We start from the raw sequence: 23000 nt of genomic DNA, 5'->3' as shown, positions 1-23000 counted from the left end.
CTTCAGCTATTTATGGGAGAAAGTCCCTATTATCTAATAAGTGCGATGTTTTGGACTTTTTGGGCAATTATCCTTGGAGTCAGATATATTTCAGAATTCAGATTTAAATTTTTTTATTTTATAAAGGTAATTTAGAGCAAATAATATACATTCTATAACTTTCCCCATGCCAGGGAAGCATTCCATAATCAAAACCATGAATATTTCTCCGGAAAAACTGTATTTTTACCACCGGCGATGAATAAAGGGCTATAAATATTAGGTCATGTTTCACTGCTAGATGAGGTATGATAAACCTTTTCTTCAGTGTTTTACAAATTTTGGAATTGAGGATAAAGAATTTGATCCCAAATTATAGGGATTTGCATTTTGATGTTTCAGTGAGAAGTTAAGGGCTTTAAAATCCCCAAAGACATGAACCATTACGAACGGACAGACCTGCGACTAGAACATCAATCTTTCAAATGTTAGTCAACGATCCTGCCCACCATGTCCGTGTTCTCCAGAAGGCGGGCTGCAAATCCATGGTGGATTAGAGAATCGATTTAGTGGGCCAAACCTTGTGTCTAAAAATGAAGTGAAATAAACCAGAATAGAAAACATCAGAGTGCCTCGCTTGTAGTAGGAGTGTGTGTATCAGGCTGCAGAGTAAAATATGGTTTTTACTACGGAAGTCCAATTAACATATTTTGAAAGTTACTGGATTAAACCATGCCAGGTTCTAAATTTAGTTTCTCCTAGAAAAATGGAAAGTGAAATCTAAAGTCTATTGATACATTTTAATAAAAACATGTGAAGTGTGATTATAAATATTATTTCCCTAGAGTTAACAGAAAGAAACGGATGCCCTTTAACAAAATGAGATTTAATCAAGTGGTCAAAAATTAGGGCAAGTATAACCTTTGGAATAGAGTAGGAAAAATGTTATTGTCCAAGGGATTGTAATAATATGATTCCTGTAATTTGTAATTAATTCAATCACTTGTTGTATTTTGCACAATAGGTCAACTGTGTTTCACTGATGCCTGACAGAAAATTGAAAAATTGAATTATTTTATCTAAAACAAAGACTTCAAATATTAAAAGTGCCCATCACTAGAACAATCTGATTTAGATTTGGTATAGAGAAAATATCAATGTGACAGAGTCTGGAATGAAACACAAAAGCTACGTAAGAATGGAGGTTTGTATATATGATTAGATTTTATGTCCATCCCCAAATGTAACATTATGTTTTGTTACATGGGGAGGCCACCTAAGTGATTACCTGACTGTATTACTATAGCGCTCTCTTCCCTTTTCTCCTGTATTTTTTGGTATCTTCTTGAATCCAAGAATCCTCTGACACAGGCTTGAATCAAAATAAGCTTGTCAATGGCTTCCTTTCGCATTAAATTTAACTGTTCCACATGGTAATATTTCAGGAACACCTTAGAAGAATTAAAATAAAATACAAATAAAATGATGACACACAAATGTGAACATGTCATGTGCTACGCTTTGCAGAACAGACTGTATTCTGACTCTTTTTAAATTTTGGACGTCACTACCTTTCGCTTCTTTGGCCTGGATTTTGCTATAACATTACGGATTTCTATTCTTGAAGGAAACCTCTGCTGGAGAAGGAATACTGTCTAGCAATCGTACCGTTATTTGCAACAGGTTTTGTAATTAATTCGGGCCAGTAAGCGCGGAGGGTGTTCAGCTCTTTGACTGAAGTTTTAGCATCATATATTTGGAGCAAAGCTAATTTTTCCGTTTCTTAAAAACTGTATTTCCCAAAGTTAAACAAATCTTACAAACCTAGTTGCACGATAGAGGACACTTACAGGTATAGTGATTCATCCGTCAAACCTTTATTGAGACCTGCTGTTATGTACTCATCTGCTGGGGATTCAGAGGTGAATAAGGGAGGGGTGCTGCCCCTCAGGGGCTCACAAGGGGAATAAAGCAGATCGATGGCCCCAGACGCAATTAACAACATTCTCACCAGACCAGTGGCCACCATCGAGAAAGGAGGGCTGACTTTTCATTCACTGTATAACCAAAATTAACCAGGGAAATACAGGAGCCAGAGGCCTGGAATGGTTCTCATTTAAGAGTTTTCTTCCTCCTCCAGGAAATACGAAGATTTTTTTTTTCTTTTAATATATTTACTAATAAAAGTCACCTAAAAGAGAGTCGATGGAACACACTAAGAGAGTTACTTCAATTCAAAAGTAAGAGCTGAGTCATGAGAACTGGAAACACGGAAAGTTAGTTCCATTACTTGAAAGCCTGGCATCACAGGCAAACAGTCTAGCATTATAGGTTCTGATGGAATCTAGTTTTAATTTCTATGGGACTCTACGTGTTAATATATTTAGTCCATTCTACTGTTGACAATTGATTTAAAATTCAATCTGTTTAAAAAGGTCATCCTTTTATTTCTTCATTTATTTTGCACAGCATTAGAAATGTTTCTGTATTGAATACTTTTATCCATCTTAATGAGTTGGAAAAGGTGAAGTGGAAAAAAAACAAATAGCTTTAAAATGCTACTTAAATACCAAGCAGAACTGGAACTGCAAAGGGCCTTTTTACAAGTTAGAACTCCGCTGGAAGTCAGGCATGTGTTTCAGACCATAATTCATGAGATTTCAGCCTGACGAAATTCATCATTGTGATCATCTCAAAGAAAATGGTGTAAATAGGGGTGCCTGGGTAGCTCAGGGGGTTAAAGCCTCTGCCTTTGGCTCAGGTCATGATCCCAGCGTCCTAGGATCGAACCCCGCATCGGAATCTCTGCTCAGCAGGGAGCCTGCTTCCTCCTCTCTCTCTCTCTCTCTCTGCCTACTTGTGATCTCTGTTAAAAAAAAAAAAAGAAAATGGTGTAAATAAAATACACATCTTTTTGGTGCTCAGCATCTCTCCTTAGTCAATACTGAAGGAAATATGGATCACTGAATACGTAGGGCATTCAGCCGAAGAGAAATATTTTTTTAAATACCTTAAATTGTTACGGGATGTTCACAATGTTCACATAAGAAGTGAACATTGTGAAAATTCTCTCTGCCATCTTCCACCCCAAGATATAACTCATGTGGAAGTATGTTTCAGTCTCTGTCGGTCTGTGGTAGGGCTGACCCTGGTTATTCTGGAGCGCTCAGTCTCTGAGTACTTCCTCTCTTTAGACCTGCTCTTTTCTTCACTGGCCCCCAGTGATACGTTTAGTGTAGCCCTGAGACCTGGTACCCTCTTTATTTCCTTACCCCCCATTTTGTCGTGCTGGAGCTTATCTGAAAAGCCATCCTTTCCCCAAGCCGCAACCTGTCGTACTTCCATATTCAAAATTTATTATGATTTTTTTTACTTCATTCTCGAAGGGATTAAGTAAATTAAGATCTCTCAGGTCTCGAGTTTAATACATAAACACACCGATCTCCAAATACATATAGCAAGTTTACTAACAATGGTGAATAGTTTGCTCCAGATAAATTTCAAGTTTATAACAGAAGCAGATTTGAGAATTGGGAAGAAAAAATTAGGTAATTATAATTCAGATCATTATGATTCTCTGCAGAATATATTCTGTATATATATTCTGAATATTTACTGACTATATTTGGTGGTAATAAGAAATAATGTGTCAGTATGTTTTTAGTACTATCTGAAATGAAGAATTTTTTTGATAAATTTTTTTGTTTTTTGATAAATTTTCAAGAGAAACTTTTCTTGAATTTCTTAAAAGAAACCTTTATAACAACAAAGTGTTTCATTTTGCTGAAGAAAACCTTTATAGATTTATAAATTCTATCTATACTCCCCATTTTAAGCTACAGATTCGGTAACACAAAAAAGACATAATATTTTCAAGCACTGTATAATGTTAGAATGCTCAGTAAAGCCAGCACAATCGTTAATTGTTTTTTTCTTAAAAATTACACGAAAACATTACTTTTGTTTTTCCAAGAGCCCAATTATCCAGACCAGCTTTTTCCAAAATGGCGGCACAGGAGTCAGGGCTCACTGGGGGCTCTTCGTTCCATTTGTAGCAGAGAACATGGTACCTTCAAGTGGAAGAAAGGGCTGGTTAGTATCTCACAAAGTTTCCACACCTCAGTAGCCTGGTGGACACTTGACAACTCTGTGCAGGGAAGGAAGAGACTCCCAGACTTAATGCAGGGGATCCTGCTGGCATTCTCAGAACTCGCAAGTAGACTGACAAAAATTCAGACCAGTCTGTTTGTGTACATTTGAGGACGTTTTCTCAGTTTAGCGATGACTTTTCAACACTTACCACTGAAATCCCCCACAAAACCCCCATAACTAAAAAAATTAAATAAAATAAAAAAAAATTAGTTGAGTATTTTTTAAAAGATTTTTTATCATTTATTTGACAGAGAGAGAGAGAGAGAGAGAGCACGCACACAAGCACAAGCAGGGGGAGTGGCAGGCAGAGGGAGAGGGAGAAGCAGACTTCCCGCTGAGTAGGGAGCTTGATGTGGGACTCGATCCCGGGACCCTGAGACCATGACCTGGGCTGAAAGCAGGCACTTAAATGACTGAGCCACCAATCTAGTTGAGTATTTTTATAAAAAAGCAAACTTTCTCTGGGTACAAAAAGCAGAAGGATCGCTGTGGCAAGAAGCAGAGGGAAAGATTTTATTCTTTTTTTTTTTTTTTTTTTTTTTTACCTTCACAAAAACATTGGAAGCTGATCTTAAAACTGGATAAAAGAGTTTAATTATCTGCGAACCTCCCACCACTGTATATATGCCTTCAGTCACTGTTTTTCCTTGAGTTACACTATGTCTCTCCTTGGACATTTTCTCTATTGGTTTAACACATATAATCGAGGAAAGGAAGCAAGTAAGGGCTTAATGTAGGAGAGAAGTGAAATAGGCCCTAAGGTTTTCAAACTGACCAGGTGAATGAAAGGAAGAAAATCTGGTTTACCCTGGTCAACAATCTTGTGCAAAAAAAGCCGTTTTTCTGGAGTTTTCAACACTCCCTTATTTTTATTTAATTTCTTGGTGCAAGATTAACCTGCCAGTCCAGAGGAGACAAAGCATTGAGTTTTGGTAGATTCTGAATTTCAAAAGAGAGGTTATGGTGTGTGGAAGACTGGGGTAGCATGGTCGGGAGAGTTGAGTTCTGATATTGACTAATTACATGTGTAAATTGAGACACATCAGGGAACCTCTTTAAGTACCAATTTCTTCATCTAAACGTGAGCCCGTATATAAAACCTCTAAGAAAACATATTCTAGCTCCACCAAGTGTCATCCTATTAAATATGTGGATGAACCAGTTTCTGTTAGGCTCTTTGGAGAATCCTGACCTAGAATGGTCTAGAAAGACATGATGATCATAGTTTTTGCTGCCTGTGTAAATAATCTTGGTGGGGGGGGGGGCATTAGCGGGCCCTTATCCTTCAGGCCTGCCAACTTGAGGACTAAACTTACTTGTGGACACCTTGTGACTGAGGAGCTACTCTGTCCTCTCAGCCTCCCAACCATCTCCTGGATTTGCTTCTTTTCAGATCCAGCCAGGATCTCATGGCTCATCACATGAGCAACCCTTAGTGAGCTCCCTCTTCTGTTTGTTGAGTGGCAGCTATCCTTTTCTTATGTCTCCCGTTGAGTTGACAGGTGTTCAGAATGATTTGGAAGCTATCTAGCTGAATTCCTGGGACCAGACGAAACTAAGGTCTCCTACTCCTCCGCCATCTTGGACTCCTCCTCTCCCTCTTGGTCTTTTGTTGCATGTGCTCTGCAAACATGCAAACCTGGACCCCCTAGTCATTGTTCCCTGCCTTCCTGTCAGGCTTTGGAAACCTGCCAGGGAAAATCACCATTCATTACTAGTGTTCTCTCCTATAAGCCCGCAGTTTCCTGAGTCAGCCCGACCCAGAGAAACACCAGAATCCTGACTGGTGTCCACGACCACATTCCTCACTCAATCCTCCCAAGTGTTTAATCTCTCCTGCCCTGTTCTGCCCTCTCTGCACTGCTCTCAGCAGGTAAACGTGACTGCTAGTTTACCACAGGCCTCCAGACCCAAGCTCTACTGATCTCTTCCCCAGCTATAGATACGTTTGTCCACTCTTCACTTCTTCTTCAGAGGAGATCTCCACCCTCCATCTGCCCATGTTCTAGATGCCACCACCTCCTTCTCTCCTCTTCTGTGTATTTTCAATCCCTTTTCGCTCTCCTGGCTCCTTCCATTTGGTACAAGACAAACCCTCTCCATCTGTCTCACCTGAAAGAATTCTCTGTCTCCTACTAGCTTTAGAGATCAGTTGAAAGATTGCTTAAAGTAACTCTCCATTTCTCCACTTCCCATCGCACTGCAGCTCCCGGAATCTGATTTAGTCACACAGTACGGAAGACTCTTACTCCAACACATAAGACGTTTTAGAGACGAAATCTAAAGGGATGTCTTCCATCCTAATCCTAAGTGTTCTTTCCGTAGCATTGGATATGGTCGACGCCTTTCTCTGGCTACAGTGTCCCCATGATTGCATCCCACGTTGTCCCCGGCTTCTTCCCCCTGTTGGTCTCCTGCCATGCCTCACATTTAGACTTGCCGTTCAAATGCTAGTGTTCTCCAATGTCCCGTCTCTTTCTAAGCTCTCCGCACAGGGGTCTCGTCGACAGGCCGAGTTCTGACCATTCTCCAGTGGATGAGTCCTGAATCTTCCTCTTCTGCCTTCTTTACACGAACTCAAAACACATCACCTCTGCCGGCCTGCTCTACACCTCCCTGCTCATCTCACGGACACTCCAAACTCAGCAAGTCATCACCTTCCCTCTCCTCGGCTAGTTTCTACCCTTGTGAATGATATCACCTCCTTTCCGAAGGCAATAAAGCTAGAAATCTGTGTGTCGTCCTTCATTCTTCCTTATTCTCCACTCAGGGCATCCAACAAGCTTAAAAACTGCTCCGAAATCCATTTCCTTCTGTCTCTTCCTACTGCCATTGCTCAAACCTACTCATCATCTCCTCTCCCCCGGCCTTTTGTAATTGCCTTCCAACTGGTCATGTCCACCCTCCCCCAGCTCTGTCTGAACTGTCTTAATAAGATGAAAATCTGATCATGTCCTTTCCTGAATTGAAAGTCTCCAATAATATCCCCAGTTCTAAGCCGTGATGTCAAAAACAGGTGCTTTCAAAGGCTGGGCACACAACGTAGGTAATTTGGAGAGCGGCAGAAATGTAGGAGATACAAAGGTCACACCTGCCAAAAAGCAGTCATTTAAAGTGAGCTGACATATATAAAGATGGGCATGAAATCACCCTCCTCCTCCGTATCCCTGACTGCCTTTCCAGCCTCACCTTTGGCTAGTTTCCATGGACAGCTCGAGGTCCAGTCATAAAAGCTATTTAAAATTATGCCAAAAGGCCATGTTTGCTCATGCCTCCTGCCTTTGTACGTGTTATTCTCTCTGCCTGCATGTTCTTTATCCTCACAGCTTGTTCCTTTATGGAAGACTCATGCTTTCAATATTCTAGAAACGCTCCCTAATGTATCTTTTTTTTAATTTAATTTTTTGTGTGTGTCCCAAAATCCATTGTTTATGCACCACACCCAGCGCTCCATGCAACACGTGCCCTCCTTAATACCCACCACCAGGCTCCCCCAACCCCCTACCCTTCTCCCCTCCAAAACCCTCAGTTTGTTTCTCAGAGTCCACAGCTCTCATGGTTTGTCTCCCCCTCCCTCATGTATCTTTGATGAACAGACGAACTGGGTTAACTGGCATTCTCTTTCCCTGGGTAAGACGCATCGGCTGGGGTCCACGGCACACTTGGAGCTCAGGGGTGGCCGCACTCACTCGTGGGCTTGTGTGCTTCCACTCCTGCCGGGTGAGCTGTGTTTGCTGCCAAACCTGTTTACGCCTGCACTTGAGGTGACATGACTCAAAAACATATCACATAAGGGCGCCTGCGTGGCTCAGTCGTTTAAGTGTCTGCCTTCGGCTCAGGTTAGGTCCCAGGGTTCCTGGGATTGAGCCTCTCATTGGGCTCCCTGCTCTGTGGGAAGCCTGCTTCTCCCTCTCCCACCCACCCTGGTTGTGTTCCCTCTCTCTCTCTGTCAAATAAAAAAGTAAAATCTTAAAAAAAAATTCACTACTCTTTCATTCACTTGATAAATATTTATTGAGTACCTGCTATGTGCCAGGGACCCTTCCAAGTGCTGGGGATCTGGCAGTGAACACAACAGATGGGCATCCTTGTCCCTGGAGTTCACATTACATTATATGGTAAAGTACCTAATTAGGTCCTTCTTCCCACAACTAGTCTGTGAGTTTCTTTCTTTCTTTTCTTTTTTTTTTTTTTTTTAGATTTTATTTATTTATTTGACAGACAGAGATCACAAGTAGGCAGAGAGGCAGGCAGAGAGAGGAAGGGAAGCAGGCTCCCCGCCAAGCAGAGAGCCCGATGCGTGGCTCGATCCCAGGACCCTGGGATCATGACCTGAGCCAAAGGCAGAGGCTTTAACCCACTGAGCCACCCAGGTGCCCCTAGTCTGTGAGTTTCTCAATGTCAAGGCTCTTTTGTTAATCTTTGGATGAAGATTGGGGTTAATCTTTTTTTCAAGGGCTAGAACATCATGGGTGCTCAATTAAATGTCTGCTAAAGGACTAATGACCTGCCTCTGGGACTTGCTGGGTCAATAACCATCCAGATAGACCAGTTGCTATGGAGGAAAGTCCCCACACCCTCACTTGGTTGGATCCTCCGTTTTAAAGGCTTGTTTTAAAGCCAACATACTGTCTTCTGCTTTGCTTTTAATGGGCTAGCTTTATGGTTTCTGTTGTGGGATTCAAGACCACAGCACTGTAGGTAAAAAGTAATTTGGGGAGCTTGGGGCTGAGGCAAGAATAATAATGAAAATAATTATAACTAAAATGTATTAATGACATTTTGTTCTATGAATAAATGCCATATATATTATTTCATTTAGTGCTCATAACCACCTAACGAGTAGATACTGTTACCATCATCTTTATTTGCAGCTGAGAAAGATTGAGGCTTGAAGCTTACAGCAGTTACTCAAAGTAACTTTGAACAAGGTCACACAGTTTGATAGTGACAGAATTGGGGTTTGAACTTAGATTTTCTTTCTTTCTTCCCCTCCCCCCCCCCCAAACCTGGGTTTTCTGACTTCAAAGCATGTGTACTTCCCTACTTCCCTCCACTACTGCCTTCAACGAGTCCTGGCTGTGTTAGAGCTCTGGAACCCGAACCATGGCGTGTAGGTGCCTCGTGGAACAACGGAGCCTGCTTCGGGGGCCTCTGAGTATAAGGGTTCATTCGAAACAACTATAGTAAAAACCCTGTGCAAGGTAAGTTCATGTAGTGTATCTTCCCCTACGATTATTTCTTTTTCACAAAACAGAAGAGTTTATCTACAAACAGAACAGACAAAGCGTCTGATGAACTTTGCATCTCACACGGAGGGTTAGTCCAAGGCTAAGGCAGGACAGAGGAGAATGATTTCGTCCTATTTACACCTCCACGGGGCCTCTGAAAATTGTTCTGCCTCCTGAGAGTTTCTGCCAATTTAGATGACAGGTTTCAGATTAGTGACGGAGAAAAGGTTTAGCCTTTTAGTTCTGGAACTTCCTGTATTCAGAATAGCTATTCTCGTGTTCTTTGTATACTTAGTTTTTTCCCCTTCCTCATTTATCATGTAGTAATTTGGTATTCTATATAGCATGGGACTTTGAAATACATTTATGAATTTATTCTCACTTCTGACCTTCTAAATAAGCAACTTTCAACTACAATATCATCAAGAAAATAGGTTTAGTTTTCCCTACTGTCCATAGTGTAAAACCAGGAATAACTGAAACTATAATTAATATGGCATTCAAGGCTCTCCCTACATTATTTTAACCTGGTCAGTTTTCCCATCTGATCTTTCTGTCAATTCCCATCTAATCTTCTGTCTTTTGTCACTTCACTAATGCCCACTGTGCTAATTCAGACAAATCCAAGACCCACTAAGCTTCTGACATGCGAAACAGTATGCTGAGAAAGACCTTTCCTGTCTTTTCCAGAAACGGCCCCTGCCATTAGATTCTAGTTTAAACCTTCTTCCCTGATTCTCTTATGGGCCCCCCCCGGAGATAATCTATTTCTTCTCTGATCTCTTGCACTGTGTATATCACTCTCTTGGGTCTTGGTATTTATTACCTTGCGCTGCTTATTAACTTTCCATGTCTACGACTCTGGTCATCTTAACTAGATGGTTAATTTTTGAGGTTCAAGACAGTTTTAAAATATGGTGTCCTCTGCAATGCTTAGCATACTCCCAGCATGGAGCCAGCGTGGGTCTTGAACTCACAACTGTGAGATCAAGACCTGAGCCAAGAACAAGAATTGGACACTTAACCCCCTGAGCCACCCAGGTGCCCCAGCATAATACCTAAAGAAAAGGTCACTGAAATTCCATGGTAATTATATTAATATTATAGTAATATTATTTATATTAATTTTTGAGCAAGTTAAAGATCAACTCCTCCTAAAAAATGAAAAACATGGGACACCTGAGTGGCTCAGTCGGTTAAGCCGCTGCCTTTGGCTCAGGTCATGATCCCAGGGTCCTGGGATCGAGTCCCACATCGGGCTCCTTGCTTGGCGGGGAGCCTGCTTCTCCCTCTGCCTTTGCCTGTCACTCTGCCTGCTTGTGCACTCTCACTCTCTCTGACAAATAAATAAATAAATAAAATCTTTTTTTTTAAAAAAGAAAACAGGTCATATTTTGATTTTAATTTGACCTTTGAAATTTCTTTGTATCAAGTACTTTTAGATTCTCTGCATTCACGTACAGGATAGAGTATTTACTGATAGCCCGTAAGAAATTCCAGTATTTTTTATTTCTTAGTTTTGGATATAAAATTGGGTCTGCTCTGTGAGAAGGGGAGTAAGTCAGTGATTGGATGATCACTGTACTTCTGAACCTACGGTCTGAGCCTTTAAAGTTTGTCTTAAACGATCACTCAAGATTTGCCAATTATGAGAGTTACCATATTTGTGTAATTTGGCTCTCCATCATGAAGAAGTGGTAGGGTTTCCTTCACTTTAAGGTGCTCAAAATGAATACCTTTCTTTTTTTCCCTTAATTATAAATCAAAATGAAATATTTATTTATTTACTAGGTTTAAAAACTTATTTCTTAAAAAACAAGCTAGGTAATAATTACTGAATACCTGAATGCTTTCAAACCTTTCTTTTCTTTTTGTTTTTTAAAAAATTATTTATATTAATTTTTGAGCAAGTTAAAGATCAACTCCTCCTAAAAAATGAAAAACATGGGACACCTTTCCCAGGTTTTCAAAGGCAGGGGGGAGGCGAGAACTACCACAGATTGCTGAAGATATAATAATTTGCAAAAATAATTAGAATTTTCATTTTAAAAATAAAATAGATAAAAAATAAAATAAAATAAGTAAGTGAGGGTCTTGGTTATCACAAGTGAAAGAGTGGTTGACATAAGCCAAGATGTTGTTTTGTTTTGTTTTGGGGGGGTGATTAGAAACTGTTTAGTTTTTAATCCTAATTTGTACACTCTGAAAAAGGCCAGAAAATGTTACTTACAGGGAATTTCTCAAATGCTAGATTTCACCTGAAAATTGTAATACTTTGGAAAATTGAAACTTCAAGTTTAATAGCTAATAGTAATCATACAATTGATAAATATCAGAAAGAGGCATTTGAAATATTAAATATATAAAGTACTGAACCTCTATATCATCACAAATGTATTCCTTAATATAGAGCTACCCTATGACCCAGCAATTGCACTACTGGGTATTTATCCTAAAGATACAAACGTAGTGATCTGAAGGGGCATGTGCACCCAAATGTTCATAGCAGCAATGTCCACAATAGCCAAACGATGGAAAGAACCTAGATGTCCATCAACAGATGAATGGAAAAAGAAGATGTGGTATAGATATGTACAATGGAATACTATGCAGCCATCAAAAGAAATGAAATCTTGTCATTTGCGACGACGTGGATGGAACTAGAGGGTATTATGCTTAGCGAAATAAGTCAATTGGAGAAAGACAACTATCATATGATCTCCCTGATATGAGGAAGTGGAGATGCAACGTGGGGGGTTTGGGGGGTAGGAAAAGAATAAATGAAACAAGATGGGATCGGGAGGGAGACAAACCATAAGAGACTCTCTCTCTCTCTCTTTTTTTTTTAATTTTTAAAATTTTTTATTTATTTTCAGCGTAACAGTATTCATTGTTTTTGCACCACATCCAGTGCTCCATGCAATCTGTGCCCTCCCTAATACCCACCACCTGGTTCCCCCAACCTCCCACCCCCCACCCCTTCAAAACCCTCAGGTTGTTTTTCAGAGTCCATAGTCTCTCATGGTTCACCCCCCCCTTCCAATTTCCCTCAACTCCCTTCTCCTCTCCATCTACCCTTGTTCTCTATATTATTTGTTATGCTCCACAAATAGGTGAAACCATACGATACTTGACTCTCTCTCTGCTTGACTTATTTCACTCAGCATAATCTCTTCCAGTCCTGTCCATGTTGCTACAAAAGTTGGGTATTCGTCCTTTCTGATGGAGGCATAATACTCCATAGTGTATATGGACCACATCTTCCTTATCCATTCATCCGTTGAAGGGCATCTTGGTTCTTTCCACAGTTTGGCGACCGTGGCCATTGCTGCTATAAACATTGGGGTACAGATGGCCCTTCTTTTCACTACATCTGTATCTTTGGGGTAAATACCCAGTAGTGCAATTGCAGGGTCATAGGGAAGCTCTATTTTTAACTTCTTGAGGAATCTCCACACTGTTCTCCAAAGTGGCTGCACCAGCTTGCATTCCCACCAACAGTGTAAGAGGGTTCCCCTTTCTCCACATCCTCTCCAACACACGTTGTTTCCTGTCTTGCTAATTTTGGCCATTCTAACTGGTGTAAGGTGGTATCTCAATGTGGTTTTGATTTGAATCTCCCTGATGGCTAGTGATGATGAACATTTTTCTCAACAAGATCCTAGCAAACAGGATCCAACAGCACATTAAAAAGATTATCCACCATGACCAGGTGGGATTCATCCCTGGGTTACAAGGATGGTTCAACATTCGCAAATCAATCAATGTGATAGAACAAATCAGTAAGAGAAGAGAGAAGAACCACATGGTCCTCTCAATTGATGCAGAAAAAGCATTTGACAAAATTCAGCATCCGTTCCTGATTAAAACGCTTCAAAGTATAGGGATAGAGGGAACATTCCTGAACTTCATCAAATCTATCTAAGAAAGACCCACAGCAAATATCATCCTCAATGGGAAAAAGCTTGTAGCCTTCCCGTTGAGATCAGGAACACGACAAGGATGCCCACTCTCACCACTCTTGTTCAACATAGTATTAGAAGTCCTAGCAACAGCAATTAGACAACAAAGAGAAATAAAAGGTATCCAAATTGGCAAGGAAGAAGTCAAACTCTCTCTCTTCGCAGATGACATGATTCTTTATATGGAAAACCCGAAAGACTCCACCCCCAAACTTCTAGAACTCATACAGCAATTCAGTAATGTGGCAGGATACAAAGTCAATGTACAGAAATCAGTTGCTTTCTTATACCATAAGAGACTCTTAATCTCACAAAACAAACTGAGGGTTGCCGGGGGGAGGGGGGTTAGGGAGAGGGTGGTTGGGTGATGGACACTGGGGAGGGTATGAGTTATGGTGAGTGTGGTGAAGTGTGTAAACCTGGCGATTCGCAGACCTGTACCCCTGGGGCTAATAATACATTATATGTTAATTAAAAATAATAAATAAAAAACATGTACTATATAGCTTAATTCATTTTACATTAATTTCAAATATTAAAAAGGACTGCTTATACCTAATTGAGTCTTTTTGTTTTCTAAATACTGTTATTTACTGTTGTTTTCTTTTTTTTTTAAAGGTTTTATTTATTTATTTGAGAGAGAGAGAGAGAGAGAGAATGAGAGAGAGACAGCATGAGAAGGGAGAAGGTCAGAGGGAGAAGCAGACTCTCCGCTGAGCAGGGAGCCTGACACAGGACTCGATGCTGGGACTCCAGGATCATGACCTGAGCCAAAAGGCAGTTGCTTAACCAACTGAGCCACCCAGGCGCCCTTACTGTTGTTTTCTAAATACTGTTACTGAGATAAAGTCTCATTTGATCCTTATCACAATTCCACTGGGCAGTCATGACAGATTTATTAAATAAGAGGAAAAATGAGGTTCAGTACAGGCCAGGGTTTCCCAATCTCAGCACAGGTAACATTTTAGGCTGGAAAATTATTTGCTGTGGGGGGCTTTTCCGTGCTATAGGATGCTTACAGTATCCTTGGACTCCATGTGCTGAATACCAACAGCAACCTCCATCCTATCAGCTGTGATAACCAAAAATGTCTCCAGATATGAACAAACATTCTTCGAGGGGCAAAACCTCCCTGTTGGGAATCGCTGGTACAGCCCAAGGATCACCCAGCATGAGCACTGAGATGAGAACCCAGACCCTCTAAGTGCTCAGTACAGAACTGCTTAGGCCTTTCGATGGTCCTGCTCATGACACGCACCCTATGCAACCCCATCGGATCTCCCAGCGGACAACAGAAACTTCCAGCCCGTTACCTGCTCTTTCAGTGCAAAATCATTTGCAAAAACAAAATGCCTCCATCCTAGAACAGCTGAGTGATTCTCTTTCCTATTTTGTTCCCTGTAATTCTTCTGATGAATTTCTCTATAAACTGTACTTGGAACCTTGAAAAGAAATCCACGTACCGCTTTATGAAGTTGGAGAAAAGTATCCGATGAGAGTAGCCCAGCCTCCGAATTCTTGCTGTTTCCAGAATTCCAGTGTAGCGCAGCTGCAGGAGAACTTTCTCTTTGTCATATTTTCTTGCCTGACGTTCATTATTGGGTTTGATGCAACGGACAAAGTGAGGTTGGCCCACCACCATTTTGGATAACAAATCCATCAGGGAATACTGTAATATGCAAGAAAAATAAATTTCCCAGTGTAACATACATATGTAACATACATAAACTTAGAGGCTTGCAAGTCTTTTGATTTATTTATATATTTATTTAAAAATATTTTATTTGTCAGAGAGAGAGAGAGAGAGAGAGACAGAGAGAGAGCACACGCAGGCAGAGTGGCAGGCAGAGGCAGAAGGAGAAGCAGGCTCCCCGCTGAGCAAGGAGCCTGATGTGGGACTCGATCCCAGGACTTCTGGATCATGACCTGAGCTGAAGGCAGCCGCCCAACCAACTGAGCCACCCAGATGCCCCAAGTCTTTCTTTTTATTACAAGAAAAAAAACCCCTGAAAACAGAATGTTACACATGTTCACATTAATTCACAGTCAATGGAGAAAAATCCATATTAATGAAAATTTTATTTATAGCATATTTTTAAAAACACAGATCTACTTAAGAAAATGTAGAGGCATTAACTCAGAACTTAGCTATCAAAAGGCTGCCTGTACATTCTTAAGGCAATTTTAATTAATAGATAATATTACTTTTCATATATCGGGGCACCTGGGTGGCTTAGTGGGTTAAGCCTCTGCCTTCAGCTCAGAGCATGATCCCAGGGTCCTGGGATTGAGTCCCACATCAGGCTCCTTGCTCAGCAGGGAGCCTGCTCCCCTCTCTCTCTCTCTCTCTCTCTCTCTGCCTGCCTCTCTGCCTACTGGTGATCTCTGTCAAATAAATAAAAAAAAATCTTTAAAAAATATTACTTTTCATATAATTTGTTTGTAAATAATTATATCCCTTCATGGAAGCTTGCTGATATATAATATTAAGGCATATGACTTAATTTCTTGCTTATACTATTAATTTCCTTGTCTAATTCCTTTTTTGTAGAAAGTATGACAGTAAACCCTTCAAGGCCTGTCAGAATCATCTCCTGGGCTAACATAAGAAATGAGAAGTGAAAGCAGTTTACTATATAGGATGTAAGAGTTACAAAAAGAAGAAAAGGCATTTAAGTATTCTAATCTGCTCTAGCTTGATAATTTTCTTATTTATTTTAGAATTTTCAAAGACACATAGATAGGAAAAATGTGTGTTCACCAATGGCTTATTAAAGTGGTAACCAATGACAGGACAACTAAGTATAACATTAGAATAATCACAGTTCACCTAAAAGGGGAATCTCAGAAAATGACGTTGAAGACCAGCGCTGCTATTCACTGGCAAGAAAACGAATGTGTGAACATAGACAGTTGGTGTTGGTTGGATTTGCTTTTAGTGTTGGAAACATAGAAGCCTATGGTTACAAAGCCAGAGGAAGCCAAATATGGAATTACACAAATGACAAAGCCTTGGATTTGCTCGACTTCTTTTTGAGCACTGAAATCGGATGTGATCCTCTCACAGATGGGCTTGCCACATGGGAGCCCCTTTTAAGAAAAACATTATAGGGGTGCCTGGGTAGTGGGTTAAAGCCTCTGCCTTCGGCTCAGGTCATGATCTCAGGGTCCTGGGATCGAGTCCCGCATCGGGCTCTCTGCCCGGTGGGGAGCCTGCTTCCGCCTCCTCTCTTTCTACCTGCCTCTCTGCCTACTTGTGATGTATGTCTGTCAAAAAAAAAAAAATCTTAAAAAAAATAAAAAAAATCATTATATACTATGTGGAATTATCTTCTATCACTTTTCACTTCAGCTTAAAGAGGAAAATGATTTTACAAACTAATGTTTTAAACACATGCACAGTCTTGGACGCCAACAGTGGACTGATGATGGTCTTGGATAACTCACTTAAAAAAAGGGAGATAATCTGTCTGTAAGTACACTTGCTAATTTAGCTCTGCGGTGGTCTTGCTGGCAGGTACCAGCAGGAAATGTGAGATAGTAAGCATATAAAGGTACTACGTGCTACTCAAAGATGATTAAGCACACACTCTCTGCTATGAGCTTACGACTTGAAAAAGTATTTAATAAAACGACCCAGCTATTTTTAAAAGCATTTCATGATTCTGTTAGAAAACTGAATTTACTCACTGAACACTTATAGTAAATTTAGCCTAATTTCCTCCCCTTCTGCCTTAAGTTATACTACTAATAATTTCCAATTTTTAGTTAGTATTTTCTTCATTTTCATTGGCTGGTTAATATGATTTGTTATTAATTTTTTAATTGTTTTTAAAGATTTTATTTATTTATTTATTTATTTTTAAGATTTTAAAAATTTATTTATTTGACAGACAGAGATCACAAGTAGGCAGAGAGGCAGACAGAGAGAGAGGGGGGGAAACAGGCTCTCCGCAGAGCAGAGAGCCTGATGTGGGGCTCGATCCCAGGACTCTGGGATCATGACCCGAGCCGAAGGCAGAGGCTTTAACCCACTGAGCCACCCAGGTGCCCCAGATTTTATTTATTTATTTGAGAGTGAGCGAGTGAGTGATAACATGAGAGGTGGAGAGAGGCGCGGAGGGAGAGGACCCCAAGATCATGACCTGATGGAGGCAGACATTTAACTGACTAAGCCACCCAAGTGCCCCAACACGATTTTATCTGAAGAGATAAAGAAGAATGGACACCAATAATGAGGGCAGGGGTATCTAGAGTTCTTCAGAGAACAGAGGAAATAAAGTATTTCTTATCTTCCTTTTCTCCCCGATTGTCCAAGGAAGAAAGTAAGATAAGGTTGCCTTGACCTCATGCTAAGGACACAGTGGCTGACTTTCCTGGCATGTTACTATGGTTCCCTGATATCCTTTCTCCTTGCCCCACACCTATAGCAGTTCCTCTTTTGAGGTTTTCACCTCGTCTATGTGCAGGGAGATACGGGATGGACCTGGATGCTCAGCCTTGTCCCATCTGCCACCCCAAGATCATTTAGGAGTGGGAAGAAGACGTGATAGGTATTTATCATAGCACTGAATTAAAACACCTGTCAGGTTTTGTTTTAGTGGAAATGTGTTTGGTTCTTTGGACGAATCTTAACCAAAGTAGAAACTCTGATTAACTTAGCATACAATAATTTTATAGACAAAATATCAAATCAAACCAATCCATGGGTTTTTGACAGTACTCCCTACTATGTTCTGTATCTAACAAATAGTAAATGGAATACAATGAGAATTATCTTTTGCTAATAGCACTGTGATACTTATTACTAGCTTTTGATATGTAACTCTCAATTAAAATAAATAAGAGGGGCATCCGGATGGCTCATTCAGTTGAGTGTCTGCCTTTGGCTCAGGTCATGATCCCAGAGTCCCAGGATGGAGTCCCATGTCTGGCTCCCTGCTCAGTGGGGTGTCTGCTTTTCCCTCTCCCCTAACCCTCCCCCTTCTGTCTCCTCTCTCACTTTCTTTCCCTCAAATAAATCAATAGAATCTTAAAGAAATGAAAATAAATAAATAACATGCCTGGGGTGACTGAATGGCTGTCAGTTAAGTCTCCGACTCTTGATTTTGGGTCAGGTCATGATCTTACGGGTCATGAGATCAAGCCCCGCATTGGGCTCTGTGCTGGGCGTGGAACCTCCTTAGGGTTCTCTTTCTTCATCTCACTTTGCCCCTCCCCCTGTCTGAAATAAATAACATTCCTAAGCACAACACACCATAATTTAATAACTTACTCTAAAATATGATGCCACTGTTTGTGTCTTCATGTTGGTTGTCTCTATGGCATGACGTGTGGCTTCTCCACTTTGATCCTACAAAGACCAAGAAAGACAGTGATGCTTCAGTATCCACTGTATTCTATGATCTATTCTATGATCTACCAAATTTCCTTTGGGTTATCATGGTCTATGCATTCAAATACATAAAATAACAAAAGGTTAATATTTTTGCTTAGGGTAATCGTTTTGTCAACCCCACTGGAATTTTAATTGGTCGTGCAAGGAATGTGAGTGTCTTAGAACTTAACTAATATATTTTTAGTTGGTCTTAGTGTAACATTAAAACGAGCTATAAAGGAAGGGTTAGGAATGTATCATAACTGCATGATTCTTTTAGTGGCTAGCAGTAATATGAACATAACATATCTGTTTAAGCAGAAAAGAAAGATCAAAGGGACAAAACCTAATAAGTAAAATGCTATTTGCTTTTAGGAGCACACAAACACTGTTGTGGTCAAGGTTAGATTTTTAGGCTCACTGTCATACAAAATGCATGTTCTTACCTTGGTCAAGTTGATTGATTTTTCTGAAGTCCTCATTTGATAATTTATTATATTTCCAGTTTTAGAATGTGGCAGATTACCTATAGGAATGTGGATGAAATTAATATACATTTTAGAATTCTTAATCACTAAAAGATTTTCCTCATTTACTTAAGTATTAAAATAAACATTGTTGATATCATAATAGTTATCCTTGGTTAAGTATTTATGAGAAATTTAAGGATAAAATAATATTACAAAAAAATTTTTAAATAAATTTTAAATTCAGAAAAAAAACACAGCTTGGAGTTTAGAAAAAATACAGGTAAGTGTTGGATTTCCTTTAATTGCTACAAGATATGATGATATCAACTAATTTGCTTTGTGTGTGTGCACGCATGTATGTATGCATGTATGTGTTAAATGGCTCTGAGATTTTCTTTAACGCAAAGGTACGCTTTACGATGGGCCTTAAAAATTGCATGGTTTATTAATTCATATGAAATGATTATAAGAAAATCAAGAACGGTTGAAAGCAATGGATATGTTCAGTCTAACATTCAGAAATATGTGCCTGTTAGGGGCGCCTGGGTGGCTCGGTGGGTTAAAGCCTCTGCCTTCGGCTCAGGTCATGATCCCAGGGTCCTGGGATCGAGCCCCGCATTGGGCTCTCTGCTCAGCAGGGAGCCTGCTTCTACCTCTCTCTCTGCCTGCCTCTCTGCCTACTTGTGATCTCTGCCTGTTAAATAAATAAATAAAATCTTAAAAAAAAAAAAAAAGAAATATGTGCCTGTTACTAGGGCTACTTAAATATGCACAACCCAAGGCCTTGAGAATATTCTGGTGTAGTGAAAAATTATGGTCCCAGAAGCCAGGAAGACACAGATTTGAATACTAGCTGTAGTACTTAAATTGTGTTGCCTGTGGATCATTTACTTAGCCTCTGATTTGCATTTTGAAACCATATAATGGTGATAATGTTGCCTGCCTCACAGAATTTTGATGACATGTGACAGTATGTCTGGTGCATGGTACGTGCCTGGAAATGTTCATTCTTCTTCTTCTCTCTTGTCCCACACCTCACTAAGCACAATAAACAACCAACCCACAATCTAAGAGTTCATCATCCCACCAGTAATGTTCAAATATATCTCCAGAATTCAGTATTACTTCAGAAAGATTATTTCTTTTCATTCTCATTCTTTTAGGTGAGAAGTAGAGGTGACGTGTTTTTTGTTTGTGTGTTTTTTAGAGAGGAAGAGAGTGTATGTGTGCATGCCAGGGGTGGGGTGGGGACAGATGGAGAGGGAGAGAGAATCTTAAGTAGGCTCCATGCCCAGTGTGGAGCCTGATGCAGGGATCAATTTCAAGACCCTGAGATCATGACCTGAGTCATGATCATGAACTGAGCTGAAATTAAGAGTCAGCACTTAACCAGCACTTAACCAGCTGAGCCACCCAGGTTCCCCCAGGAGACATGTTTTTGACAAATCCTTCACATTCTTTGTGGTGGCGAAAGGCTGCCTCCGAAGTGATGATGCAGGTGGACCCTGCCTGGGATTCAGCTGGCAGTGCTTCTGCTGTGCTGTTGTCCCTCCTCCCTCGTTATCTGGAAAAGTGCTACGATGGGTGTGCACGCTGGCTTTCACACTGGGCTGCACACTGGACTGTTCACTCTTCAACTGTGAGACTTAACTATAGACAGCAGAGTGGACAGAGATGGTAACACATGGTCTTCAGAGGGGCAGCTGTGGACTTTCATTTTTTGTTGTTTGTTTGTTATTTTTTAGGGAAAGTTTTAGAAAAAATTACTAAAATTACTACAGACTTATACAAAGGTCTAGTAGCACATTAATTAGAATAGACCCAGTACTTAATAGATACCATTACTTAATATTAGCCAGATAAGAACTAAAAATTTAAGTTTCTCTGAAAACTAAAAGACTAGAGGAAATTTACTAAAGGATTAATAATTTCAATGTAACAAAATTTATACACTAGTCATCAAATTATTTAACAACAAAATAAATGAAAGCCTTCTAAAAATTCATTAATGCATATCAACAGGAACTAAAATTAGCATAGATCTTAATTTCAGAAAATATATGCACTTTGCCTTTATAGCTGACCTGATGAACAAACATGTAATAAACCAAGGTAGCGATATGAGCTATGAGGAACTGTAGTACATTTCCTTTTAATAATGGCTGAACTGTATTTCATATTTTAAGTCATACATGCAAAGGGTTATCTTAGAATCTTGAAGACAGCATAATAAAGGATTGAAAAATCCAAACTTTCAAGCCCACTTCTAAGACTTTGCACAGGGGCAACACTGGGAAAGTTGCTGAACATTTCGAAGACTCAGTGTCTCATCTGTAAAAGTAGTTCCTCCTCAGAGTGTTGCTATTAGGAGTAAATAAAAGTAGTCAGCACAGGGGATGCCTGGGTGGCTCAGTTCGTTAAGCAGCTGCCTTCGGCTCAGGTCATGATCCCAGGGTCCTAAGATCAAGTCCCACATCCAGCTCCTGGCTCAGCAGAGAGCCTGCTTCTCCCTCCCACTCTGCCTGCTGCTCTTCCTGCTTATACTCTCCCTCTCTGTTAAATGAATAAACAAAACCTTAAAAAAATGTTAAAAATAAATAAATAAAGTAGTCAGCACAGTGCCTAACACATTGCAACTTCTAAACAAATTTATGTATTTTTAATTGTCATTATTATTATTATGTTTGCATATCTAGGTGAATATAAAACCCAAATGGCTCTGATAGCTTTGAGATTCAGAGTCACTGAGACATCTTTGATTATGAAATTCTCTTTTCCCTGGCTAATGAAACATGGTTCTGGTGAGTCAGGAGACAGAACATAGTATTAAGAAACTGGTTGCATATTTTATAAAGGTAAAAAACATGACATTAACTGCATTAAGATGCAGTTGGTGGATATAGAAAGAGATGATAATTGTTAAAGTCAAAACTGAAGACATTTGTTTCTGGGCAGGATAAAGCAACACAGACTGGATTAGCTGAAATAATTTAAAAAAAATACAAAATATATGAGTCAACAGTTTTTCTTCCTTTTCATTTTTTAATTGTAAAACTTATATAACATAAAATTTAGCATCTTAATCATTTCTAAGTGTACATTATTAAATATATTCATAACGTTATGCAACCATCACCACCATACACGCCCTTAACTTTTTTCATCTTGTAAAACTGAAACTTTATACCCATTAAATACTAGCTCCCCATTCCTCCCACCCCCAAACCCTGGCAACCACCATTCTGCCTTTTGTCTGTATGATTTTAACTGCCCTACGTACCTTATTCTGAAGAATCATACCATATTTGTCTAGCAATAACAGTGTTTATATATTGTGCATCAAACAGTACAGGACACTGATCCCCGAATGAGGGGAAACAAATGAGGTGAGCCTTATAAGTATCCCAGCTTTCTGTTTAAAGAGATTTTACACTGCAAGGAGGGGAACTCAGGTGAAGGCTAGGGAAAATAACAGATGTAACCAATAGAAGACACATCAAATGGTAGAGTCAGTCAAAGCCAACATATCAATAATCATATTAAATATAAATGGTTTGATCACCTCAATTAAAAGGCAGAGATTTTTAGAATTTAAAAAGGCCCAACTACATGCTATCTACAAAAAAAGCCCTCTTTAAATACAAACAAAAATAAGATGAAGTTGAAAGTATATAAAAACACATACCATTCAACCACTAATCCTAAGAAAGTTGGAATCTCTACATTATCAAGCAAAGTAGATTTCAGAGCAAAAACTATTACCAAGGATAAAAATAGTAATAATAAAGGGGTCTGGTCATCAAGAAGCTATAATAATTCTAAATGTTTA

General features: G+C 39.7%; 1 protein-coding gene across 1 annotated transcript in view; it reads right to left on the bottom strand.

Annotated features, from left to right (window-relative positions):
• The window catches only part of MYO3A (myosin IIIA), a gene marked incomplete at its 5' end in the record, with an annotated part of 224003 nt that overhangs the window by 43525 nt on the left and 157478 nt on the right, over positions 1–23000 (bottom strand). The window contains 5 exons of the mRNA XM_080811651.1: positions 1268–1430; positions 3938–4049; positions 14788–14993; positions 18600–18677; positions 19148–19227. Coding sequence (XP_080667777.1) covers positions 1268–1430; positions 3938–4049; positions 14788–14993; positions 18600–18677; positions 19148–19227 — 639 coding nt within the window. The remainder of the gene's footprint in view (positions 1–1267; positions 1431–3937; positions 4050–14787; positions 14994–18599; positions 18678–19147; positions 19228–23000) is intronic.

Source organism: Martes martes (genome assembly GCF_963455335.1).
Source record: "Martes martes genome assembly, chromosome: 8".
In the NCBI taxonomy this organism is placed as follows: Eukaryota; Metazoa; Chordata; class Mammalia; order Carnivora; family Mustelidae; genus Martes; species Martes martes.
The sequence above is the reverse complement of the archived record's forward strand: the minus strand, read 5'-3'. Positions and strand labels throughout refer to the sequence as shown.